The sequence below is a fragment of the Anser brachyrhynchus genome, assembly GCF_964034855.1.
Source record: "Anser brachyrhynchus genome assembly, chromosome: 14".
Taxonomy (NCBI): domain Eukaryota; kingdom Metazoa; phylum Chordata; class Aves; order Anseriformes; family Anatidae; genus Anser; species Anser brachyrhynchus.
Window position 1 is genome coordinate 7,419,004 of NC_137709.1, and position 22,658 is coordinate 7,441,661.

The window sequence follows — 22,658 nt, forward strand, 5'->3', positions numbered from 1 at the left end:
CCACCCATGGGAGAGGAAGGTGGACACAAGAGATACCCGACAACATCGGGGGGAGACGGCAGGAAGCGCTACCCATCCCAGTCTTCCAGCAAAACGGTCAGCCAGTGCCCAGCCAGCCAAGCCTACGCCTCGCCCAGCCAGCCTGCACAAGAGGATGCCAAAAACCTGAGCCAGCAAGTCCCTGCCCCTGCAGCCGCAGAATTGCAGACAGTGGGGAAGTAGAGGGGCTGCAGCTTCTGCTTCCCTCCGGGAGACGGGGTGGGTTGGTGGGGGGCTGGCTCGGAGAAGGGGAGACCCGAGGGGTGGGACAGGAAGGGAGCTGGAATGTGGGTGCCCAGGAATAGGCTGCTGGGGAGAAACTTCAACGCACACGATTTTTTCTCTTGTGGCTGGAAAGCAAAGACGATCCGCATCTAAAACACCGTTTTGCTATTACAAACCTGACCAGAGCCAGACCTACCCCCACCAGCCCCACCCTCTGCTTTTCTTTACCGCCCCCTTCCCTCTTGTGCACACACTCATGTCTTAGTGTCTCTTTAAAAAAAAAAAAAACGTTCTGGCTGGGTTGGAAAGGGGAGATTTTTTTATTATTATATATATATATCAAGTTTTAAATTATTGCTAGAAGTTCGTCCAGATTTACCAAAACAAGTCTGCTCTCTGCGGCGCCGACGACTCCCCCCTGTGTCCCCCCGCCTCGGACCGCTGGCAGCCCGATCAGGAAGCTCGGAGGAGCGAGGTTCCCCGCCGGGGACCGAAGCCGCAGCGTGTCGCGGCGCTGCGGAGCCTCTGATCCCCGTGCCCCGGCTGGCGGCTCCCATTCCGCGCACGGCGCTGCCTCGCCGACCGCCCCAGAAGGAATGCAGCCCTCGTCGTCCTCCCGGTCCCTCCTCCTCCTCCCCAGCGTCTTCGCCTCCATCCTTCCTGGGGGTCTGGCTCTCCCTCCGCCCGCCTCTCCCTTCCATCACGGACGTTTTGAATCAACCAAAGGACCTTTGCCAAGGATGGGTTTGTTCTGACTCCTTCCTGCGAGGACGGCTGGGGGAGGCTGGCAGGCGCCTGGTGGACTCGAGCCTGCGTGGACAGTGCACCCGCCTCCCCAGGGCTGCTCGTCGCACGCAAAGACAGGACTTTGCCGAAGGAGGCTTTCTCTTCCTTTTCCCTTGGAAAAATGAAACAACCAAGAAAAAAAAAACAAAACACAAAACCCCCTAAAACAAAAAAAAACTTTGAAAAGACACATCTCCCTTTGCTTTCTTCCTTGGAAATATTAATTGAAGAAAAAAACAAAAAAAAACCCACAAAAAATTACAAAAAAGAAAAAAGAAAACAACAAAAACAAAACAAAACAAAAAAAAAAGTTGCCTTACGGTGGAGCTGGAACAGGGAGGCTCGCTGGCTTCCCGCGCCCCGGGGTGCGCTGGGCGCTCTGCCCGCCCCCCCAGAGACTCCTCACGGCCCCGCTGCCGGGCCGAGCTTCCCCACGGCCTCTCCTCCGCCCCGCACTCGCTCGGACCTCGCTCGGATGCACCCTGCTGTGGAGAACCCTCACCGGCCCTGCCCCTGCAGGGGAAGGTGCCGAGGGCTGTCAAATCCAAGACTTGTGCTCGGGACGTAGCTGAAGCCGCTCCGTTGTGTATATACCGTTGTAGCATCCTCCCCGCGATGGTGACCGTGCTCGGGGCCTCGCTCAGCCTCCTGCGGGCAGCCTCGGGGGGCGAGCAGGGACGTCCAGCGGGCACCCGAGGGACTCCTTGCCGCGTCTGTAGCCCGATGAACGGTGCGGCTCCCATGGCTGGGGCGCTGCTGGTGGCACTCGCTCCGGGTCCCAGCGGGGACCTCCTGCCTGGGGTCCGTGGCGCATCTCGTCTCAGCGGGAGGCTGCGCTGAGCCCTCCAAGGGCTGTGACAACGCCCTGCTGCTGCCCCTTGCTCGGCTGAGGCGAGGGGGTGCCTGCAGAGCTGCCGCGCCGTGTCCTGGGCTCCTCCGTGCGGCACCAGGTGGGCTTCGGCCGGCAAATCCCTCCTGAGCTGCGCTCCCCCGAAAGCGCGTGGCTGGGGGCAAGTGCCAGGGTGAAATCTGCACCCAGGGTCCAGAAGCAGCGCTGGGAGGCCGTGTCCCTGCTGCGAGGGTGGAAGCTCCTCTTCAGCGAGCTGTGCTGGCCTCGCTGCTGCTGCTGCTGTGCTGTCTCCTGGGTTGGGATGCGTGCTGTGCAGCGTTGGCTCGGTCGTGGCTCCGACGTGCTGTCCTCACATACCGGGGCTGTGCTCCTGCGCGTGGTGGCTACAGGAAGATGCAGCTCATCGCGTTACCCTCGGCAAAATCCAAAGCTGGTAACGAACAGCATCTTCCTGAAGTATCCGCTCGATACGGTGCTGCATCTGGGAGCTGGAGGAAGGAGTCACCTCTCCAGGGCTGCCTCCGTACGGCTGCGGGGCTGGTGGACAAGAGCAGCCGGGAGCTGGGAGCAGAACTCGGGGTGTTGAGCGTGGGCACGTTGGCCAGGGCGGCCAGCGGGGAGCCGGAGTTCAGGGGTGGCTGTGGATGCTTGCTGGGCCCCGTTACCACCTTCCCGAGCTGCCTCTGCACCAAACGTGCTGCTCCGGCAGGGGGGAAGGGAGGAGCGGGGCTGGGCCGCGTGGAGCAGCTTCGTGACCTGCTGCTAGTAACTGAAAGCACAGCTTGGGTTTGAGCGAGGCTGGGTAGCTGCTACTTCGCCATTTCCTCCTAGCGTGATCCTGTTCTGGTCCGTCTGCCACTACCACGCCACCCTGCAGCTCGGTACCGCTCGGAGGCCCCGTTCAGGGCACGAAGGTGCCCAAGCCATCGGCGTGCTCCGTATCCGCAGCAGCGCTCCGGGGGCTCGGAGCGGTACCCAGGCCGGGCTGGCAAGTAACGTCTGTACAGCGCTGCGGCCTTGACTGTTACCTCCAAATTTCTCTTCTCTTGTGAGCCAGAGTCAGATCTCTAATGTTACGGACGTGGCAGGGTTCGACCCTGATTTGGGAAGGAGGCGCCTCGCCGGCTGAACCCGGGGGTTGGCCGAGGACGTTGGAGATGTTTTGTTGGTCGTTTGCAAGTGGAAGCGGGTTTGAATGTGCCACAGGTGGTCCTTGCTGCTGTGTTCCCTGTATTCTTCTCGTTGGTGCATGTTCTCTTTGGAAGCCAGTTGTCTGCTTTTGAGCAGCAAACAAAATAGGAAACCAGGAGAGGCGAGCTCCTGCTGCGGAGGTGGTCCTTGTGGAGCAGACTGGGGAATTGCCGGGGTGGTAGAAAAGGCTAAGAAACGTCCCAGAGAATTTCCCAAACCCCGAATTGATTTTAAATTATTCTTCCTTTAATTTCTAAGGCTAAGACTGCGTAGTCTTGGCACAGAAGACCTTTCTCCCCCCTTGTAGTCAGTGGTTTGTTGCATCGGTGTGGCTGAGGGCCCTGGGAAGCGCCTGTCGGCGCTGCCGGCCGGGTTTGTGTGCCAGCGGGCTCGGTTAGCGGCCACGTGCTGCCGTGCGCCTTGTTCTGTCCTCTGTGGGACAGCAGCGTCTCCGGGGAGCGAAGGGGAGATGGAAAGAAGCAGCCCCAGGCAGCTGTAGCTGGCTCCCGGGGCAGCGGGGCCTGCAGGCCGCCACCGAGCAGGACCGCGGTGCCCACCAGGCCCAGCCCCACGCAGGGCTGGCTCCGTGAGCCCCTCTGTGCCCTGAGGCACACGGACACCTCTGGGGCTGGGGCTGCTGTGGTGTGGTCAGGGCCGGGCTGTGGGGCTGCAGAGGTGTTGCGCCTCCCTCACAAAACGTGCCGGTGCCGTACGTCGGGCAGCGCACGCGGCTTGCCGCACTGCGCCCCCGGGGAAGGCGGGCAGCTGTCCGGAGAGGGGTTTGGCTTTTGAGGAAGCTTTGCCCTCCTGCTGAGGAAGGAGTTCGGCCTTGCTTTTAGCCTGGATGCTTCGCCACAATCATATTTCATGATGATGATTATTATTTTTTTAAATTTTAATGGCCTGGGTGATCAGGCACGCTTATCGCCGTGACTGCAAAACGCCACTCGCTGACCTGCTGCGCAGCTCGTGGTGGCAGCACCAGGCTGGTGCCCAGCCACCGGCAGGACCAGAGGGAGCCTTGGCTGCCGGCAGAAAGTTTGGGGCAGCAGGGGGAGTGTGTCCTGTCTCCCCCCGGCTGCTGTGTGAGCCCTCGCCTCGCCAAGGTCCTGTATATCTGCCCCCCTTTGGGGCACAGGCACCTGGGACAGGTCCAGACCTCTGGCACGGGTCAGCGGTGGAGGTGGATGGTGTGTTTCAGAGGAGGCTTTGTTGCTTAGCCACGCTCATTTGAAAAAGGAAAAAAAAAAAAATTAATGCTGCTGCTCCATTTGCTTGTCTGCCCCTCTCCCTGCTGTGTCCCTCGGACCCCTCCCCGTCGGCAGCCTTTCACTGCAGCCCCTGGGCTCCCTCGGGTTTTGGCAACTGCTCGTTCTGCTTCGGCCTGGCCGCCTGTACTGTACGGGATGAGGCGTTAACCTCGGTGTCCTGCCACGCGTCTGCGCGCTCAGCGTCGTGGCGCGGAGAAGGGGGCCTTTTAGCTGTTAATGCCTTTCCAGGTATTTTATCAAAAGGAAAAAAAAAAAAAAGGAAAAAAAAAAAGGAAAACTGTAAATGTAGCAAGCTGTGTTTGCAATGCTTCTTTTCTCCTGTCTCTCCTCTGAGACTGGTTATGTCACTTTGTCACTGTTTTGAAATGGATGCTAGGCTCTTCTTAAGAGAGGGTTGCTACACTTGATGTTAAATGCCTCACTGACTTATTTTTTTTTTTCCTCTAAATGAAAATTTTCATCTCAGTGGCGTGGAGTGGGTGGATGGATGGAGGGCAGTGTTTCAATGAGTAGTTTACAGTTTCACTTTCTGCAGACACTTGAACATAGGACCGATGTATCTGTGACAAGCACATCCCCTCGGTGGGAAGCTCCAGAAGAGCGTGGACGGGCCCGGGTGCCAGCCACCCCCTTGCAGTGCTCGGGCTAACCCCAGAGTCCCCCTGCTGTCCCTCTGGCTCCGTCTCCTGTCCCCATCTCCACCTCGTCAGCCCCGCACGTGGGCTGGCTGGGGACGGCGACACCCATGCTGGGATGGGGTTTGGCAGCCCTTGGCCCCCCCGAGCTTCGTGTGCCTGCAGGGACGGCAGCCAGCCCTGCTCCCCCCTTCCTCTCCCAGCCTGGCCCGTTCCCGTTGGGGTTGGAAATCCTCAGATCGGTGACTCGGAAGCAAGCGCTGGTGCCGGTGTGCTCCGAGCTGCTCGGGTGGTGTGGGTTAGAGCTCGGCCTTCGGTAGCTCTCCTGGAGCAACAGGGGTGATGGTTCGATGTGCTGGCCCTTCTCAAACTGTGTGTGTCCCAACCTCAGCCTTCTGTTCCCAAAACTAGAAAGTGTGTGCAACCTTCTTCAGCTGCATTTATCGTAGAGACAAACTTAAAATGACTCATCACAGACCATTTATCACTTGGGAGGAAAATCTTGTTAATATGGCCCGCTGTACATGATCCATCTTCTGTCGATAGTACATAATCTTTGACCCATGTGCTAGGATCATCATCACATATAAAAGGAAAAGAGACAAATGTAAAATACTTGAATGAGAGCTTGTATTATAACATTAATATTATTCAGAGTATCTGCTTTCTAGGCTGATGTGATTCATTATTCTAGTAATGCTTTAGTCCTTTGTAATTTGTGGTAATTATGCTTTTTCCTTTTTAATACAAAAAAAAATGTATAAAAATAAAAACTTCAAAAGACAGTGCAGTCTGGGTTGTCTGTTCAGCTAACTGATGTGCCCTCCCCAGAGGGCTGTGGGTTGTACGGACGGGCTGGGTCGATGCAGGTACGGTTGAAGGAACTGGAGGAGGGTGGAGAAAGAGAGTTGGCTTCCAGGGGCTGACAGCAGGTAAGTGCAGAGCAGGTCAGCTCTACAAAAAAATTTGCAGCATGTCTTGATTTTTATTGTATAAGTACTTGCGGATCTGCATAAAGGTGTGAGTGCTGTTTGTGTCGGTTTGTGGAGTGGCCATGAGGACGAGACAGCCCCAACCTCAGATGTACTTAAAATTGCATAATGAAAAACTGCTGAGGGCAAATCAGGCCTGTGTTGTGTATGTAAGGGAACATTTCTAAAGCCATGGCTTCACTGACTTTTTGTGGGGTTGCAGGACAAATCATCCCACACCCAAGGCTGCCTGAGGTTGGGTAAAGCTAAGTGTCAGAAGAACAGTGGTTCTAATTCCTATAGTACGTAGTCGTAGCGATCTTGCTGGTATGTCTATAGAACGCTGCTGAAAGAGGCCAAAATGTGATCTATTATAACCTTAATGAGGATTCAGTAACCCCCAAAACTGTGTGGCTTATGTGCAGGCGACTAGAACCAAGAAACAATACAAGTTTAAAAATAGCTTTCTAGAGCAGTTTTTTCACACCTTCAGTAGAAAATAACAGGCGGTGACTGTGGTCATCTCAAGTGGCATGTTTCAGTTCAGTTTTGGGAACTGTTACTCGTGACCAGTGACTTGTCTCCCAATTAAGGTACTATTTGGCATAAATTGTCTCTAGCTCTCCTTGTCACTGGGCTCTGCGAGAATGCAGGCTGCAGGGTTGGAGGTCACTCTGCCCTCTTGGGTGTCTCCGGGATGCTTTCTGAGAGAGGGGTGAGGCTGAGGAGGACCCTGTGCCTCTCGTAGGCTTTGGTTTGTCTGAACACCGTGTCTGTTCCATGCAGATAATCCAGTACTCCCAGGACTCCGTAACACTGGTTGAACCTAGAAACCAAACAGAGAATAAACATCACTGGAAGTTACTGAGGTTACCTTGCCCTTCCCATCTTTCAGAGCCCTGATAAGCCATCCATGCGATTGCTGCTGCTGTACCAGTTTCCCTCGCAGCCCTAATGAAACCTGGGTGAAACCTACAGAGCTTCCCTCCTGCTACTTCGTTATCCAGGTACGGTGACACTGAACAACAGCCGTCCCTGCCCACAGCAGCTCGGAGCTGTGGGAGCAGTGGGGCAGCCACCTCGCCATGCCTGCGTTTTCAGCCCAGGCTGCCCAGAGTCGTGGAGCTGACGTGCTTCCAGCACTGCAGATGCTGGCACAGCCGCTCTGCCCAGACAGCAGCTGAGCTCTGCGGCGATCCGTGTCCTGACATGAGCCGAGCTGCAGAGGAGATGACTGGTAACAAGAACTGGCTCCATGTTTTGGGTGTTGCCCTGCACTTAGGTTGCAATAGAACGATCCCATTTTCTATTTCTGCAGGAGAAGCAAATTGTGTTCGGAGAAGTACAGCAGATGGGGACAATTCTTCCATGATTTTGGTATGTATCCCTGAACAACCTACTGAAACTATACTCTCCCGTGTCAAAGGGGGCTGGGAGTCTTTGCCAGGAAGGGTTAATTGAGATTGTTTGTGCAAGGTGTTATCTGATCACTGTTGCTAATCCCAGTGTGTAGGAAAGAGACAGACAGGGAGGCTCCCGCAGCAGATTTGGTTTTGCTATGTGATTTGTCCTTGCTGCCTTGAATCTAGATCACATGCGGTATCTTCTGAGCTTCCAGGAAGAGCCTTGCAGAGAACTGTCTCTGCACTTTTGCTGGGGGAAGTCCAGCACTGTGTGCTTTCCTCCCGTGTCGTTTTGGGAAACTTGAAACACCCAGCCTCAGCTGTGCGTTTGTGCTTCCGAGGTCTCCAGGTCAGCTGAGGGAGAAGCATAGATGTCAGGGAGGTGGCTGGCAGTTGGGTGGGAAGTCAGCAGGAATCCTCGGAGACCAAAGCTCTGTTTAACTGCTCTGAGAACTGATTTTGGTCTGCCATCAGGTGAACTGCATAGGCTTCTCTGCTTACACACGAAATCATGCTCCAAAAGGAGCTTTGCCTGTGGGCAGTGACAGGGCGCAGGAAGGAGGGGGAAGGGGAGCTGGGACGTACTTGAGGTGGTGGAAGTCGTGGAACTCCGGCGACGGCAGGAGGGGCAGGTGGTAGCCGCAGTGCGAAATGCTGGTTGTTACAAGAGCAAGGGAGAACCACGCTGCGACTGAAACAATGTGAGACCCCATGAGCATCGGGCCAGTCATGACAGGCAACGTGTTGGAGAGCTAGAAATGAGAAGCAAACTGCCTCGTTAATGGGTCCACAACAAGCAGGTTCTTGTCTAGGAGCCAGATTGTTTCGCTGGAGTGCATTAGTTTTGTGCAAACAGCATAAAGGGCATATCCCTCTGCAAACACCTTGCTAAAAGTACATAATCAGCAGCAAAGAAATAATTCTGCTCTGAGCCAACTGAGTTTTACTCACTCCGAAACATAGTCACAGTACAAGCTCCCCAAACTAGCAGTAAAACTTGGACATGAGAGCAAACCACGGGGTGTGAGGGCAGCATGGTTCTAGTAACTCACCCTGGAGTCAGAGGTGAGAATTCCAGCTGCTTGTTGGAAAAAAGCTGAAGCTGCTCTAGGGAAACCTAGCTGTAAAGGGGCACTGGCCTATGTTTGCAGTCAAAGCAGCAGTGATCCCAGCTGCATCACTTCATTGTGTCCTACCAGCGGTACAAATAGCAGCCGTGGCCCAGACGAGGCTTACTGCACCGGCTGGGCTCAGCTTGACTCCTGGATTTAAAAGGCCATTCTGCTACCCAAAGGCTGCCAGTTAGGGAGACTCGCAGAGCTGGCGCTGCAGCCCAGTCCTGTTATTAACAGGAGGTGGTATTTAGAGGTGCAATCTTCTAAAGTCGGGATGCATTTTTATGAGAAGTCTTGGCTGGAGCAAGGCTGGGAGACACTCAAGGAGGGTTGCAAGTACTGATCCCAGCCACCAGCATGAAAATAATGACAGAACTGAGTCCATGCAGTAACCTAGCCTGTGTAACTGTTAAATCTCTTTGCTGAAAGCACAATCTGTGCTCCCAGCTCTCTCTCTGCTCTTAAAGCTAGTAGAGTCCAGTATAAACAGGCACTGCAGCGTTTCCACAGCTAGGCTTCTTGGAATTGCAGTTTAGCTTCCTCTTCTAAGAAAGAAGATTCTAAGGAAGCACTTGCTTTTCTTCTCTTACCGCTCCTTTTCATCCCATGGAACTCACACTCCACGCAGGAAGTGGAAGGTGACCACGGGAAGATCCACTTACTATGTGCTCTAATGGGTGAGCGTAAATGGAGACCACGCCAATGGGGGCTGTCCATTCGTGGTGCTTCTTGTGAATGTGCTTGTACAGGAGGGGCAGATGAACAAGCCTAAGTAGAGAAAACAGAAACGTAGGTTTTGAGCCCCATAAGACAGGAACAGAGAGTAACGTTACAACTTTTCCTGGGGCATGTCTCATATCTCCTCTTGAAAACAGATTTTAGAACAGCTGGGAATGAGAGTGTAGGACTCCTGGCTTCTCTCTTTCTTCACCATTAAGTCCTCGTTCAATGGATTCAATGTCTGTTGGTTGATGCTGAACTTAAGTTCAAGTACATTCCGTAAATCCAAGTCTCTGAAAGATTGATTCACTCAAACCTTCCCTTTAGGGGAAGACTCACAATATTTTTGCTGTTTTGACTTTTCCTACTGGCAACTATTAGAGAGAGAATAGTAAGTGGCCCTCCTGTTTTTTTTTTTTTGTGCCTTTGTCCAAATGCTTTTTTTAACAGCTTTTGTATAAAGCTATCTGTTTAGTTTATTCCTGAATCTCTAACCTGCTCCACATTTGTAGTTTTTACCCATTTCTGCTTACTGTAGTTACTAGCAGCATTGCAGCAGCCAAGCCTCATGTAGTAAGGATGTTCCCTAATACAGGAACTTATAAGTAAGTTCCAGGACCTAAGTCTTCCCATAGAAATACAAGGTTGTTGGAAGAGGGTGGACTAGGACTATGGCTGTTTCAAGAGATGGGTATAACCTTAAAGGCAGAGGGGCAAACCACTGAGTCCTGTTCCAGTGCTCAGCTCACCTGTGTGAATAATAGAAGAGAATTTCCTCAGTTATGGTAAAGATGCTCAGCTCGACAAGAAACCACTGGAAGGTGGGTAATTCCTTGTTGAAGGTGTTGCCCCACCATTTCATGACATAGAACATGGGCACAAGCATGGGGAAGGAGACAAAGAACTGATTAAACAGTGCTGTGTAGATGGCTTGTCGCAATTTTTTTATGTCCACCTGCAAAAAAGAAGTCAGGATTTGAGGCGAATATGGAAGCACTGTGTTGCTTTGATTAGGGACAATAAAGAGCTTTTAGAATTGCAGGATGCTTTTGTATTAGTTTAGGGGTCAACTTTTTAACAAGCAGTCTATCAAGATCTGATCAGTAGCCTAATTACAAGAACGTTTTTTCTCTCTGCAGTGGATATACAAGACTCAGCTTGATTCTCCTTGAATCCTATCTGGTTGGAAGAGAAAAGCATAACTGGTTCTTCTCCCCTCTCCTAACCTAAGAGACTCCAGGAAGTGTTCAGCCAGCAGAAGAGGCACAGTGACAATTACTTACAGGATCATTCTTGCCCAGCTGAATGCGATACCGAGTAATGAAAGTTGGCTTTCCTGTTACATCAGCCACCATAAGGATTCCATTGAAGCACCAGAAAGCAAGGCTAGGAACCAACGCAGCCCCTGTGACACGAGGAAAGGTCAGAGGTGTGTGAGTACATTGAGAGCTATGGCTAATCAGAAAAATGATACAGTGGATTAGTATCCAGAGGACCTTGCTTGGACCTGTGTATACCAGGTGTATAATCCCTGCCCAGAGATGCTTTAAAACAGAACAAGAATAGGTTCTGACACCCAACTAAGATCTAGGCAATGGTGAGGAGGTTAAACGGCACAAGTGCCCCATAGGCTAAAACTTGTAACAACACGCTAAGAAAAGGTTTTTCTATGAGGTTGGGGAACCTCTGTCACGAGTTATCTTTAAATACACATTGGATAAGATCAAGTTGATTCCTGGGACCTTGCAACATCCCTACCGAGCCTGTTCACCAACTGTTAATCACAGACAGAGAAGGACTGTACACTACAGCAAGCGTAAAGTTTACTAATTTTACTTTAATTTTCAGTAATTAGTTCTACTGAGTCATTCACTTCTCACAGGAGCAGAGAGTATGGTTACACAGGGAAGCCGTTCTGTGCTTTCAGCAGCAGCAAAGGATCAGATTTTTAATCCCTATAGTAGGTCTAATGAGGAGCCACTCCAACGGCAGCACTGTTGCACTGTCACTTACAGCTGGTTTTGAAGCCTACACGTGCTTTTCAGTTGGGGAAGTAGTTTGGGATGCAGCATCCCCATCCCATTTTAAATACAATACATGCCCTTGTACAGCAAAGGGTTGTTAATCTGAATAACTCACCAAAGAGGAAGAGTGACCATTCCCTTCCCTCAAACAGGTTGTAAAGCGTTAGCCATGCTGTTTGCCAGAAATTGCCTGAAGTTTCCCAGATCTTCTGTACGCACCTGTGGGAATAAGTGTTGTTAGTGACTTATCTTTCCACAATCTGTTTATCCCCTCTCCACAGAAATACTTCTCCTCAAGTCCTTTGTTCTAACAATCTCACCAAGAAGCAGAGTTCATGAAGGCAGTGAATATGAGCAGGCCTGTACCAAGGACCATGGCAGAGGTCTTCACGGCATCCCAGAGCTTCTCTTCCTGCGAGCAAGCAACAAGAGTAAGTATGTGCTGCGGGGCCCTCGGCTAGGCTTTTTTGTATTTGAAATGCATGAGTTAAAGGCAGTCCTATGATGGTCTGGTTTGCTTTATAGATTCTAAAGAACATAGTAACAAAGATGTTCTGGGATAGTGTGCGTAACTGTGGGGGAGAGTTCACCCATGTCCACCTGACATCTTCACAGAGCCCTGAAGTGTCACTGACGTGCAATTTCCCTGGTGTAATCAAAGGGAGAGGAAGGACCACTGATCTTTCCCTCCCCATTTTTATTGGGTACATTTCTGAGTACCTCGAGGACTGTAATATAAAGGGCTTCTGGATAACTCAGAACAGTAGGAATGGAAGAGCTGGGGGTAAGGAATCGTGCTCCATCTCAACACCTCCCTCACTCTGCCAGTTTATTCTCCCTCCCAGTATTCAATACGCTATCTGCTTGCAGTAATGAAGAACTATTATGCTCAGGTGATCTGATTAATAGCTCCAGTTAATTCAGAACCACTTCTCAACTTTTCTCTTAGCTTTGAAGAGTGCTTCTGAAGATGGGCTCATGCATCCAGAAGCTTCGCTTTTTTTCCCCAACTCTAACAGAGGTCTAACGCAGAATATAAGTAATATGTAAAATGCCTTGCACAGCTCACTTGCTGTGCCGTTAGCCCACCGTAGATACATCTCAATTCTAGTACTGGGAGTACAACTTGCCTAGAAGGTACCGTGTGTCATCTGTACAGAATAACTGCCCAATAACAAGGAGTTGAAATACGCAACTTTTAAAAAGTATAAAGTTGATGCCTTTTGTCAGTCAAGGAAGTGTTACCTACTAAACAAATATTCCTGTGTACAGCATAAGGGCACTTGTGGTGTTAACATGACTCCTGGGCTGGTAGGGATTTTAACCACACAAAGCAACTGCATAAGAGTCAGACCAGCATGACTTTTTGATTCTAGGAATACGAATATTCAAAAAGCAGTATTCAACATATTTGAACACTTAAATATTTGAAAATGATTATCAATTATATGACAAGTATATAATTAACTATCTGTCTTAATGTAGCCCATATTGGTTGTGCAGTTCAGAAATCTTAGTTCGAGTTTTCTTGGGTGAATACATGTATTTATTTTTTTAATCATCCTGCAGATAAATAAATGTAATTCTAAAATAATATAGTGTAATAACCAGCTAGCGTTTTGTTCATAACTCTGTCCTTCCTGTTTTTTTTAACTGTGTTGTTTAGCTGCAAAAGCAGACTGGAGTAAAAATAGCATGATTCATAGCTGCTGTCCTGTTTGTCTCCTGTCAGGGAGGACAAACAAGAGAGACAGCTCGCTAATGCATGTTGAATGCAGGTGTGTGTGTAGGGTAATGCAATATAGAGGAACCCTCTCGACACAGCTTTCAGTGTTAAGAGGTTTTTTCAGATTCTGTAACAGCTACAGAATATTAATCATTGCCCAGAACTTGTCAGCAGTATTTATCTGTCCCAGGACAGAACTTTGCTCATTAGCACTGAAACTTTCCTCATTAAAACAAACATTTGTTCCTATCGTTTCAGTTTTTATCACGTTAGCAGCTGGGGAGAAAGTAATTTACAGGACTCCTGCCCTACAGCTCCATGTCTGTGAGCCTTGTAGGCTTGTATTCGAAGCAATACAATCAGTTGCCAGCGTTATGGCTGGGTGTACTCAACTGAAAATGTAAAGCTGGTGAAAGAGCCATCTATTCCAGCTTCAGATAGTACGTGCTGAATTCTGGGCTGGAGATTTGCTCTCAAGTTTCAGTCGTCCAGTTGTATCCACGTTACACCTAATGTATACTGATACAAGATAAGAATTTCTTAATAGTTAAACCCTGGAATACCATCTAGGTATTCTTCAGAAAGAAAGGTATTAGAAGCTATAAAAGGCTCTGAGCCTTTTAACAGAATTGTATCCTTTAAATCCTTTTTCATAGGATGACAAAAGACCATACCAAAGAAAAATTTTGAAGTCAGAATTTGTAGTTAGACCAAATAATATTTCAGATTCTTTAGCATCCTCCAGCCAGATGATCTCAAATAATTTCAGATATTAATGACTTCTAATACACATCAGAGACTATGTATGCCTTGCTTTGAGATAGGACTGAGAGTAGCCACAGCTCAGCACTTTTTAAGCTATTTTAAAAGCCATTTGGACAGAAACTGTCTTTTGTTTTGAGACTGTGCTTTTATTGCACATGAGGAAGTAATTACATGAATGAACCCCGCACAGTATAATTACATGAGCTGTAGAAGCAGAGAAGTTTACATTAAAAAAAAATCTTGTTCATCAGGTCCAAGTGCTAACACCCTGTTTCTCTTCATGCCAGCGGCTCCGGCACAGCAGTTTCCAAATTCTGCTCCACTGATCGCCTGAGATGTTGCCCTTAAAGGGCTTGTACAAGGTGACAAATTCCTTAAGTGCAGAGCAGAGTTGCTGCCTGCAAGGTAAAAGAGAAGGAGGCGCACCAGCTGGGAAAGACACTGTTAGCTGGCCCACTCGGAGGGCTGGGCCTGGTTAGGTGGCAGAGCTGCTGGCATGAAGAGGGTTGTGGTCTCCTGCCATACAAGCAGAGGTAACAGGCCCTTCACCACTTAGTGCTATAGCCACAGCGCACTGGAAGGGAAAAAATGGTGTGAAAACATTGCCGTAGTGATGAGCAATGAATTCCTAGTTGTGTTAAAGCGATTGGAGCGTTGATATGTCTGTCACCTCTCTTATGAGGTTATTCAACACATCCAGCTTTCCAAAGCGCCTGCGTAACGCTTCCTTTAAAAGGTGAACTTTGAGTCTTTACCTGTTTCTGCTGTGCAGCCATGGTGGAGTATCCAGAGTCTCTCTTCATCTGAAATAAGAAGTGATGCAAGTGAACTTTGTACAGCCGGAGGGTGGAAGAACACAATGCTGACCATAGCAAATCAGCTTCAGTTGCAAAACTGTAGCATAGTTACCCTCTATGCCCTGTCCCTCCTTCGTTTTTGTCCAGGGAACAAAGCTGAGCTCTTAAAGCCTTACAGCCCCCGCACCCCCTTATTTCCTGATGTGTATTGGTATTTTCCTAAAACACTGAGAAGGTTGCAAAGGTAGTAAAGAAAAGTGGAAGAACAACCAAAACCAAAGCTTTTGATAGTGGCACAGCTTCCTCCCTCCATCTATCCCAGAAATACATTGCGCTCAGTGGGAACTCCAGCAAATGCTGCTTGAAACACGCACTCTTGCCTAACAAAGGCACGCTGTTAACACTAACAATGATGAAAAGAAAACAAGACTACACTAATGTGAGCTTGTGCCCTGAAGTATTAATACCGTAGAGCACCATGCAGTCTTCACTCACGTGGATGAGTTACAGCCTGAGAACAGGGTAAGTGAGAAAATCACCTCTGCTTCAAGTCCAGCTATGGTTGGTACTGACAGAAATAGGGGTTTAAGACCCAGTGGACAGACAGCTACTTCATAACAGATCTCCTTCTGTTTGGCTCTGACTTGAATGTTTATTACCAATTATATATATATATATATATATATATAAATTTTAAAAAAAAAAGGAGGGGTGAAACAAACCCGAGGTTAAAGAAGCTGCTGGGGTAAAATTGCTGTCCATGGCCATGCCACAGGATGATCATTGTGTAGCTGTTCTTATATTGCTGCACTCTTCCCATAAGCTGTAATTAGCAAAATCTAACACAACACTCCCTAAGATTTTCTTGGTTTCACACAGATTTTATGAACAAAACACATCAAGTCTAATGGTATAAGTGACAGCTTACTGAGGATTGCAGAATTTAATCTATTTTGCTTTTCATAGTTGGAAGAATATTCAAACACAGGCACGCGGTGTTACCTAAGGTAACAAAGGAAAGTGCAGAGAAGGTACAAAGGCACCTGTCTAAGGTACAACGAAAACCAGAAAATGATTCATTAGACAGATGATATTCTATTACCTTTATGATGGTAGCAGGCCTCCTGGGAGTACTCCTCTTGCAGCTTGTCAGAAAGGGGGAATGCACTGCCAAAAAGAAACCATCATAGGAGCGGAGAGACAAAGCGATAGCTTTCTGGGTACACTCTTCCAATTGCAACTCTGTTTATTTACAAGCATTTCCAGCTTTGTTTCCCTACACCATGTTAGTGTGCAGGTCAATGGGCAGGAGACAAAAAAAATTGGACACTTTCTTCCTGCTTGGGTTCCTGCTTACTCATGGACAGAAAAAGGTGAGGCCAGACAACCAAACTGTTTACTATTGATGTTAAACAGTTCTGGGAAGCCAAAAGAAATCAGACAAAAAGTGATTTGACACTGGAAACCACAAGCCCTAACTCTGTGTCAACACTAGGCTTGCAAATACTCCAATGGGAAATGCTAAATTTTGGTAGCAATCTTAACAAACAAACAAACAACTTCATGTTGTCTCCCTTTGCTAAAACAAACAAACAAACAATGGGTGAGAGGTGCTATTGCTTAAAATCAGAATGTGTTAGGGAAGTGCCAGTGACCTAGTACATCTCATCTGTCCCCAGATCGAGAGCTCCTCTATTAGACTTTGTGAGCTACTAGAGCCAGTCTGTGAGATCTTTTGTATGTTTTTTCCCCCACTATATCTAGTTTGCCAACCACAATTTTACTGATAAAATATCGGTGGGACTCTAACATATCTGATGAAGAATACCTATGAGTTACAATAACACGTAACCTGCTAGTCTGAATAGAACAGGGTAAATAATTTGCCCCAGGGCAAACTGAGCTGATCTTCATTTGCAAAGACCTCCTGATCATGATGAAGCAGTTTGTTAAGCAATGTGCAGTATGTGCCCATCTGCTCACACAGGTCCTCTCGGTGCAGGTGTGCCTGGTGTCTCTATGAAAACACTGCTAACACTTGTAATAAGTCAAACAAATAATCCATTACTTTTTGGGCACCTTGCTCTATTCCAGCTCCTGCTTTAACACCTTCCATATTCTTTAAGGATGCTCTACCTCACTACTTAAAATCACAACATCATTTCAGTTAGAAATAACTTCTGGACCCCTTGGCCCAACCCCTTGCTCAGTACGGGGCCAACTTCAAAGTTAGATCAGGTTGTTTGGAGCCTTGAGCTGTTGAGCTTGAGTATGTGCATGGAGGGAGATGCTACAGCTTCTCCAGCAAATGTGTTCCAGTGTTTGACTACCTCTACTGTATTTTTTTTTCCTAATATCTCATCAGAATTTCCCCTGTTATAACTTGCATCCCTTGTCCTTTTGTTGTGCACCTCCCTGTCTTCCCTACAGCACCCAGCAAGGAGCTGAAAACAGCACCATCGAATTATTCTGCTACAACAGTACAGAAAATAATATTGGCCATAGTTAGCTGTGGTAAAAGAGATTATTCTACTCCTAGGTAATCTTGTAATAGACATTAGATCTCAGAGAGGCAGATATCTTAGTTACTATTTGCAGCTCCATACAGCAGTGCTGATTCAATCCCTGCTGAATCTTTGCATGCAAAGGGCTAAAGAGCAGAGCACAGGTGAGAGCGTGACTCTGCTTTGAGTTCCTGGGAAGAGAAAGAGCCAGTGCTTGACTGAGTCTCACATTGTGTGAGTTTGGGAAGGAGTTAAAATTGTAATTGCATTTCTAGTCCTCCTCCTTTTTAAAATAATCAGATTACAATAGCAGTCTTTGTTGGGCAAAGCCTTCTAGTTTGAAACGTATCTGCTTAACCTTCCTCTCCCCTAAATCTGAGTCAGCTACCTTTATTGTCACATTTACAGAATAAAATTTTACATTACTTACATGAAGACAAATTTTGATGGATCATGTCCTTCCTCAGCATCTCATTGCCTACCCCTTTTTTTTTCACTGGATAATATCTTTTCTGATTCAGAATGCACCAAGTACATAAACAAAAGCATTCATGTCACCACGGCTGTTTTGGCAAACAAAAAAAAATCCTTCCAAGTACTTGGCACTGATCTCTTGTTGGCATGTCACACAGCCCCGAAGCAAACAGTGAGGACCTCAGCTGTCTGCAGCTATTTGCTAGCATTAGATAGAACTGGTGCTGTGTAAAATAAAGGCTCTGTTTAGGTTATTTCAATCTAGTTAACAGAAAATCTGATCCAAACTAAATTCTAAATCCTGCAGTAAAAGTAATTGTTTTTCTGATCATGCTCTTGATATTAAAAGGGAAACAGGCACTAGGCAGTAAAGAATTCCAGTACAAACTATTTTTTTTTATTTCCATGTATTTCATCATTTCTCCAACAACTCTATGAGATCTGCTTTCACTGTATTTTCCATTTCAACTATCAGAAAAAGCTAGTTTGTCCAAGTCATGTTTTAAAAATAATAAAATAATCTGGAAAAAAAACAAAAAAAAACCAAAAAACGGTTACACAGCTTTAATAAAAGAACTGCCATACTTTTTACATTTGTTTTAAAGTTTACATTATTTATGTCCCATCTTTGCTGTCCCCTTACATTTCCTGATGCCCAGATAGTCCCAAACTGAGACTGCACAAGTGCCTGCTTCTTCTTGTACTGTACCCAGTATCGCATTGTATTGCATCCTTCTTCTGACACCAGTTAAGTCCTGCTGCTGTCAGGTACAGCTGGGTAACTGGGTGTCTGCAGTGATGGACTGGCTGCCAACCCCGTTGTTTGGTATTTTTTTCCTTCCTGCTTGAAACTTCTACTTTAAAACTTCACTGGAATCAACCTTTATAGTACATAGACAGTGGAAATGCTGCCCGAGAGAAATACGGGTACGACTGTCTGCGAAAGTACAGAACCTATAGAAAGGAAAAACGTAAGGATAACCTACCTGGTCACCCTGAAGCTGCATATCAGCCACGCTGTATGGAGAGAGACGAGACTAGATGTGTCTGGTGGGGCTCCTACTATGCCAAGCAGTGCACAGATCTGAAGGCAACTACAGTTCCTATTTTAAATGTACATATGACATTGCCTTTTAATTATTTCTTAAGAGTTTCAACCATGTATTTTCCAGCCGTTATGCCCCTGAGCTCTGGCTGCCCACTCTTTGCTTACCTCCTGCTAAGTGTAGCCTAGGAGAGGTCCTTTGTGTTTATCCAGAGCCCAGAGTTCAACTCCTCACCTTTCACTACTGCTGCGGAAACTTTATGAGGGTTTAGGCAAAGGAGTCGGGGGTGTGTTTCCAGGCAGGAGTTGGCTGTCCCCTCCCAGACAAGTCATGTGAAGCCAGGGCCATGTCACTGGCAGTACTGGCAGCGTTCCCTGTGCATGTGCACATGCTGTCACTCGGTGAAGCATTCAGAATACATCTCTGCAGGTAAGAGTTTTTCACCAAGAGATAATGACTGTGTCTGAGAATAAAAAAAGAAAGCTACACCTTAAATAGTTTTTGCAATGCCCTAACTCATGTTTTAAGCACAAAATAGAAAACGCCAGTGCAAGTGAATGAGTCAAAGGTGTATTTGTTGAAAGCATAAGGGTTACTGCGGAATGTGGCCAAAAACAGCAGTCCAAGATTTCGCTGTGTTGTCCTAACTACAGATTTCACCATCAGTTGCTGCATAGTGTCTTCAGTCAGTTGCAGGTACTGGTTCTGTCTGTAAGGATGAGACGCAAACAGGTTAGAATGTGCTTGGGCTCAGTTGTGTTTAAATATGCTTACAGACCATAAAGTCTGTAATTACAGTATTGCAAGATGTAATTTACAGTAGTATTTGTCTTTATTATGCAGATGCGGCCCTAATCTACTACTTACCTAATATACAGCGTCCTATTATGAACGAAGCTCTGAGAATCATGGAATCATTAAGGTTGGAAAAGACCTCCAAGATCATCTAGTCCAACTGAAGAAGTGAGGGTGTTACTTGACATAAGTTACCAGATTTATTTTTCCACTCAAGGAAAGACAAGGACCATCTCCTCTCCCTCATGGTTAGCTTTGCATGGCCACACATGCATGAAGCAATATATGCTGTTGTAAGCAACATCTCAGGCTAGCAGTAGTTAATGCTGCAGAGAGATCTGCAAGCACGAATAGTGGTGGTGCCTTGTTGTCTGCCTGATTTCTTGCACCTACCACTATATCTATATTTTTATCAATTAACTTTTTCTTGAAGGAATATTCCTGAACTCCCTTCCCAACCGGTGCTGTTTGTCATCAGTACAGTAAACATTTGCTGTTGTTTCATTTCAGACTTAGAACCTTTGCTGTTTCCATCAATGCTTTCTCTTGACTAATGGGATCTATTCCCTAGTGGGGAAAGAGTTTTTTTAGTTCTCAGCTGTTGCTACTAATTGTTATTTACTGTAGACAGCAGACTCAACAGGGAGCAATGCAATTCCTCCAAACTATTTGCACATGTACAGAGGAGGAAGTGGGAACTGGCATCTCAAGAGCATGAATGCTGTCCTGTCCTTTATTTGGACTTGATCTTGCACTGGGAGGGCTGTTCATCCAGTATCCTAAAGAATGTGATAAGCCAGTGAATTTCACAGACCTCAGTGTTCTTTTTTAACCTCTGTTCAATTCAGACACGGGTTCTATCTGAAAGATTTATGCCCAGTAGGAGCAGACAGATTAGAGTATTAGTCATAAGGATGTAAACTTCATTTACCTGCTGCTGCAAGTCTGGGTCTAGTGCAGGTCAGCAGCAATCTAAAAGCTGCTTCTGTTTGTTGGTTAGCCTGTGTCCTGAACTGGTACCGTCACTAGAAACCCTCCAGTTAATGCAATCCCTGCCAAGGCTCAGCTCTGAGGAACGCACAAAGCCTGATTTTCTCTTAGTAGAAATGCTTTTTTGATCAGACACTTCATAAAATTACTTCTCTTTGTTAAAGGTGATAACTTTCTGCCAATTTAGCATGTTGCATGAATTACACAACCTGAGTGAAGTTCTGAGCTGAGAAGGCAAAATGGTAACTATCACCTACAAAGATAAACGTTGAATCAAAATAGAGCTCAGAAGATGCTGACAGCATCAAGGTCACTTGACAGAGAGCAGTGTCCAGAAAAAACCTCTCCATTTACATCTGCATTTCTGCTGAGGTATGAACGCTAAACCTGAGAGACTGAACTATGCCTGAAGTGTAAGAGATACCAAGATTTATTTTTTTTTCCAGATACTTTTATTTATCTAAATGGTAATCAGGCTGCTGAGTCAATGAAAGCTTCCAGCTGACCCCGAACGCTGGGCAGATAGCAATTCTGAAGCACTATGAGAAATGTAATCCATTTTTAACAGATGCAACCCTGTTTGAGGAGGCTGGCAGCCTAAAAGCGAGGAAATATTATCTAAGCGTTATAATTCGTAGACAGGCTTCCAAATCAATCACGTATCTGCCATCAGCCAGCAAAGCAGCGGTGCTGGCAGCTGCGTGACACTAGAAGCCGTGTTGGGCTGTTTTAGTGAAGTTTTGGTGTTAATGTGACTTAAATAACGTTTCTGGAACAGAAGCCAGCTCAGAGCTGGCAGACGGGGCCACCACAGCGACCGCTGAGGCGAGGCGGCGCTGGCAGGGTCGGGCCGTGCCCAGGGTGACAAAGGCCCGCACCCTGCTGCCTCCCCCCGCCCGCAGCCTTTGGACTCGCCCAAGCTCCGCGCTCTGGGAGCGCCGGGCGAGCCCATCTCCCTCGTGCGCAGGGGGGGCGCCTCAGCGCAAGGGCAGCGGCCCTGCGCATGCGCACAGATCCGCGCAGCGCTCCTCCCTCTCCCCCCTCCCTTCCCCTCCCCTCCCCTGCGGGCGCGCGCGCGGCGGGCGCGCGGCAGGGCACGTTGCGGCGCGCGCGCGCCCGCCCGCCGCCGCGGCTTCCCCACCCACTTCTCGCGAGATCCGGGGAGGGCGAGCCGGAAATCCCGCCTAAGGCCCGGAGGGAGGCCTCATCGCGCCTGCGCGGTGCGCCACGGGCCCGGCCCCGGCTTCCGGGCAGGTAGCGGCGGGGGCGGGGGTGGGGGGAGGGGAGCGGAGGGGATGGGGGAGCCCGGAGCAGACGAGACGCGGGGGGAGCGGCGGCTAGAGCGGCCCGCGGGGGGGCGGGGCCCGGCCCGGCTCCTGGGGGCGGCGGCGAGGAGGTGAGGGGGGGCCGGGAGCCCTCGGAGCCCCTCAGGGACCCCTCGGAGCCCCCCGGGCCTGTCCCGGGAGCCTCCCCCGGGGCCGGGCCGCTCGCGCGGGGCCGTCCCGAGGCCGTAAGCGGGGCGTGGGGGCGGGAAGGGCCCGGCCGGGGCCTGTCGCGGCTCTGCCCCGCGGTGAGAGGCCTCGGCGCGGCCTGCGGGGCGCCTGGCGCGGGCGCGGTGCCGGCGGGGCGCTCCGGGGGAAGCCGAGCTGTCTGCGCGGGTGCCTCAGCCCGGTGCGGGGTGGGGTAGGGGGCAGGTAAGGGGCTCCGGTACCTGCCCTGTTACCCGTGTGCCCGGCGTGCTTTAGCTCGGCTTCTTCTTCAGCGCGTCCACAGGCTCACAAAATGCCCAAAATCCTCTTGCAAGCTTCACGCGGGCTGTCTGAAGGTGCAAACAGAAGCATGAGCTGCTCTGCCAGATCCTTCCTTCCTTCACGGAGATCTTCATGTAAAACACGATTTCTTTTACCTGTTTAGCACAGCACGCTGATTGGATCGTGCAGCTTGCAGCTCTGCCCTGCCATCTGAATTCACCGGCTGTCTTTGCCCTGGTCGCTGCAAAATGCCTGCAGCCCTTGCAGAGAACAGCCAGGTTATCTGCGAAGTATGGGCAAACAATCTGGAAGAGGAGATGAGGAAAATCCGAGAGATTGTGCTAAGTTACAGCTACATTGCGATGGTAAATGTTTTATACGTGATCTGCTTGTCTCAGGGAAGGGGTTTTGGGTGGGGAAGGGGATTTAGTTGGTTCTTGGGCAAGAAACGATTTCCCCTGTTCCTGACCAAATTAAGCTAGAAGTGGTGAAAAACTAGAAAGCTGTTCATGTTCATTTCCAGAATGTAGTGCATATGTCGTGTTCAGATTGACTGATAGGCAGGAAAGAGAGACCACCT

At 48.8% G+C, this 22,658-nt stretch overlaps 3 protein-coding genes and 1 long non-coding RNA gene across 10 annotated transcripts in view; 3 read left to right on the plus strand and 1 right to left on the minus strand.

The window, feature by feature from the left end:
• LARP1 (La ribonucleoprotein 1, translational regulator) overlaps positions 1-5,782 on the plus strand; it is a 45,384-nt gene extending 39,602 nt beyond the window's left edge. For all 4 annotated transcript variants that reach the window (XM_080555840.1, XM_080555841.1, XM_080555842.1 and 1 more), the window contains exon 20: positions 1-5,782. In XM_080555840.1, the coding sequence (XP_080411966.1) occupies positions 1-222 (222 nt within the window). In that variant the 3' untranslated portion in view covers positions 223-5,782.
• FAXDC2 (fatty acid hydroxylase domain containing 2) lies at positions 3,969-22,192 on the minus strand. Its single transcript, XM_080555844.1, is given in 12 exon segments — positions 3,969-6,794; positions 7,957-8,123; positions 9,149-9,254; positions 9,956-10,161; positions 10,490-10,611; positions 11,346-11,449; positions 11,551-11,642; positions 14,477-14,524; positions 15,621-15,685; positions 18,777-18,828; positions 18,830-19,251; positions 22,051-22,192. Coding segments are annotated over 11 exon segments (1,242 nt in total). The 5' UTR covers positions 18,953-19,251; positions 22,051-22,192; the 3' UTR covers positions 3,969-6,637.
• On the plus strand, positions 10,475-14,463 carry LOC308177944. Its single transcript, XR_013939512.1, has 3 exons — positions 10,475-10,635; positions 11,512-11,661; positions 12,180-14,463. It is a non-coding gene; the product is annotated as an uncharacterized lncRNA (long non-coding RNA).
• Positions 21,402-22,658, plus strand: part of CNOT8 (CCR4-NOT transcription complex subunit 8) — a 6,605-nt gene continuing 5,348 nt past the window's right edge. The window contains exons 1-2 of one of the 4 annotated variants that reach the window (XM_080555845.1): positions 21,402-21,581; positions 22,242-22,443. In XM_080555845.1, coding sequence (XP_080411971.1) covers positions 22,327-22,443 — 117 coding nt within the window. In that variant the 5' untranslated portion in view covers positions 21,402-21,581; positions 22,242-22,326. The other 3 variants (XM_080555848.1, XM_080555846.1, XM_080555847.1) reach the window with 3 other exon arrangements.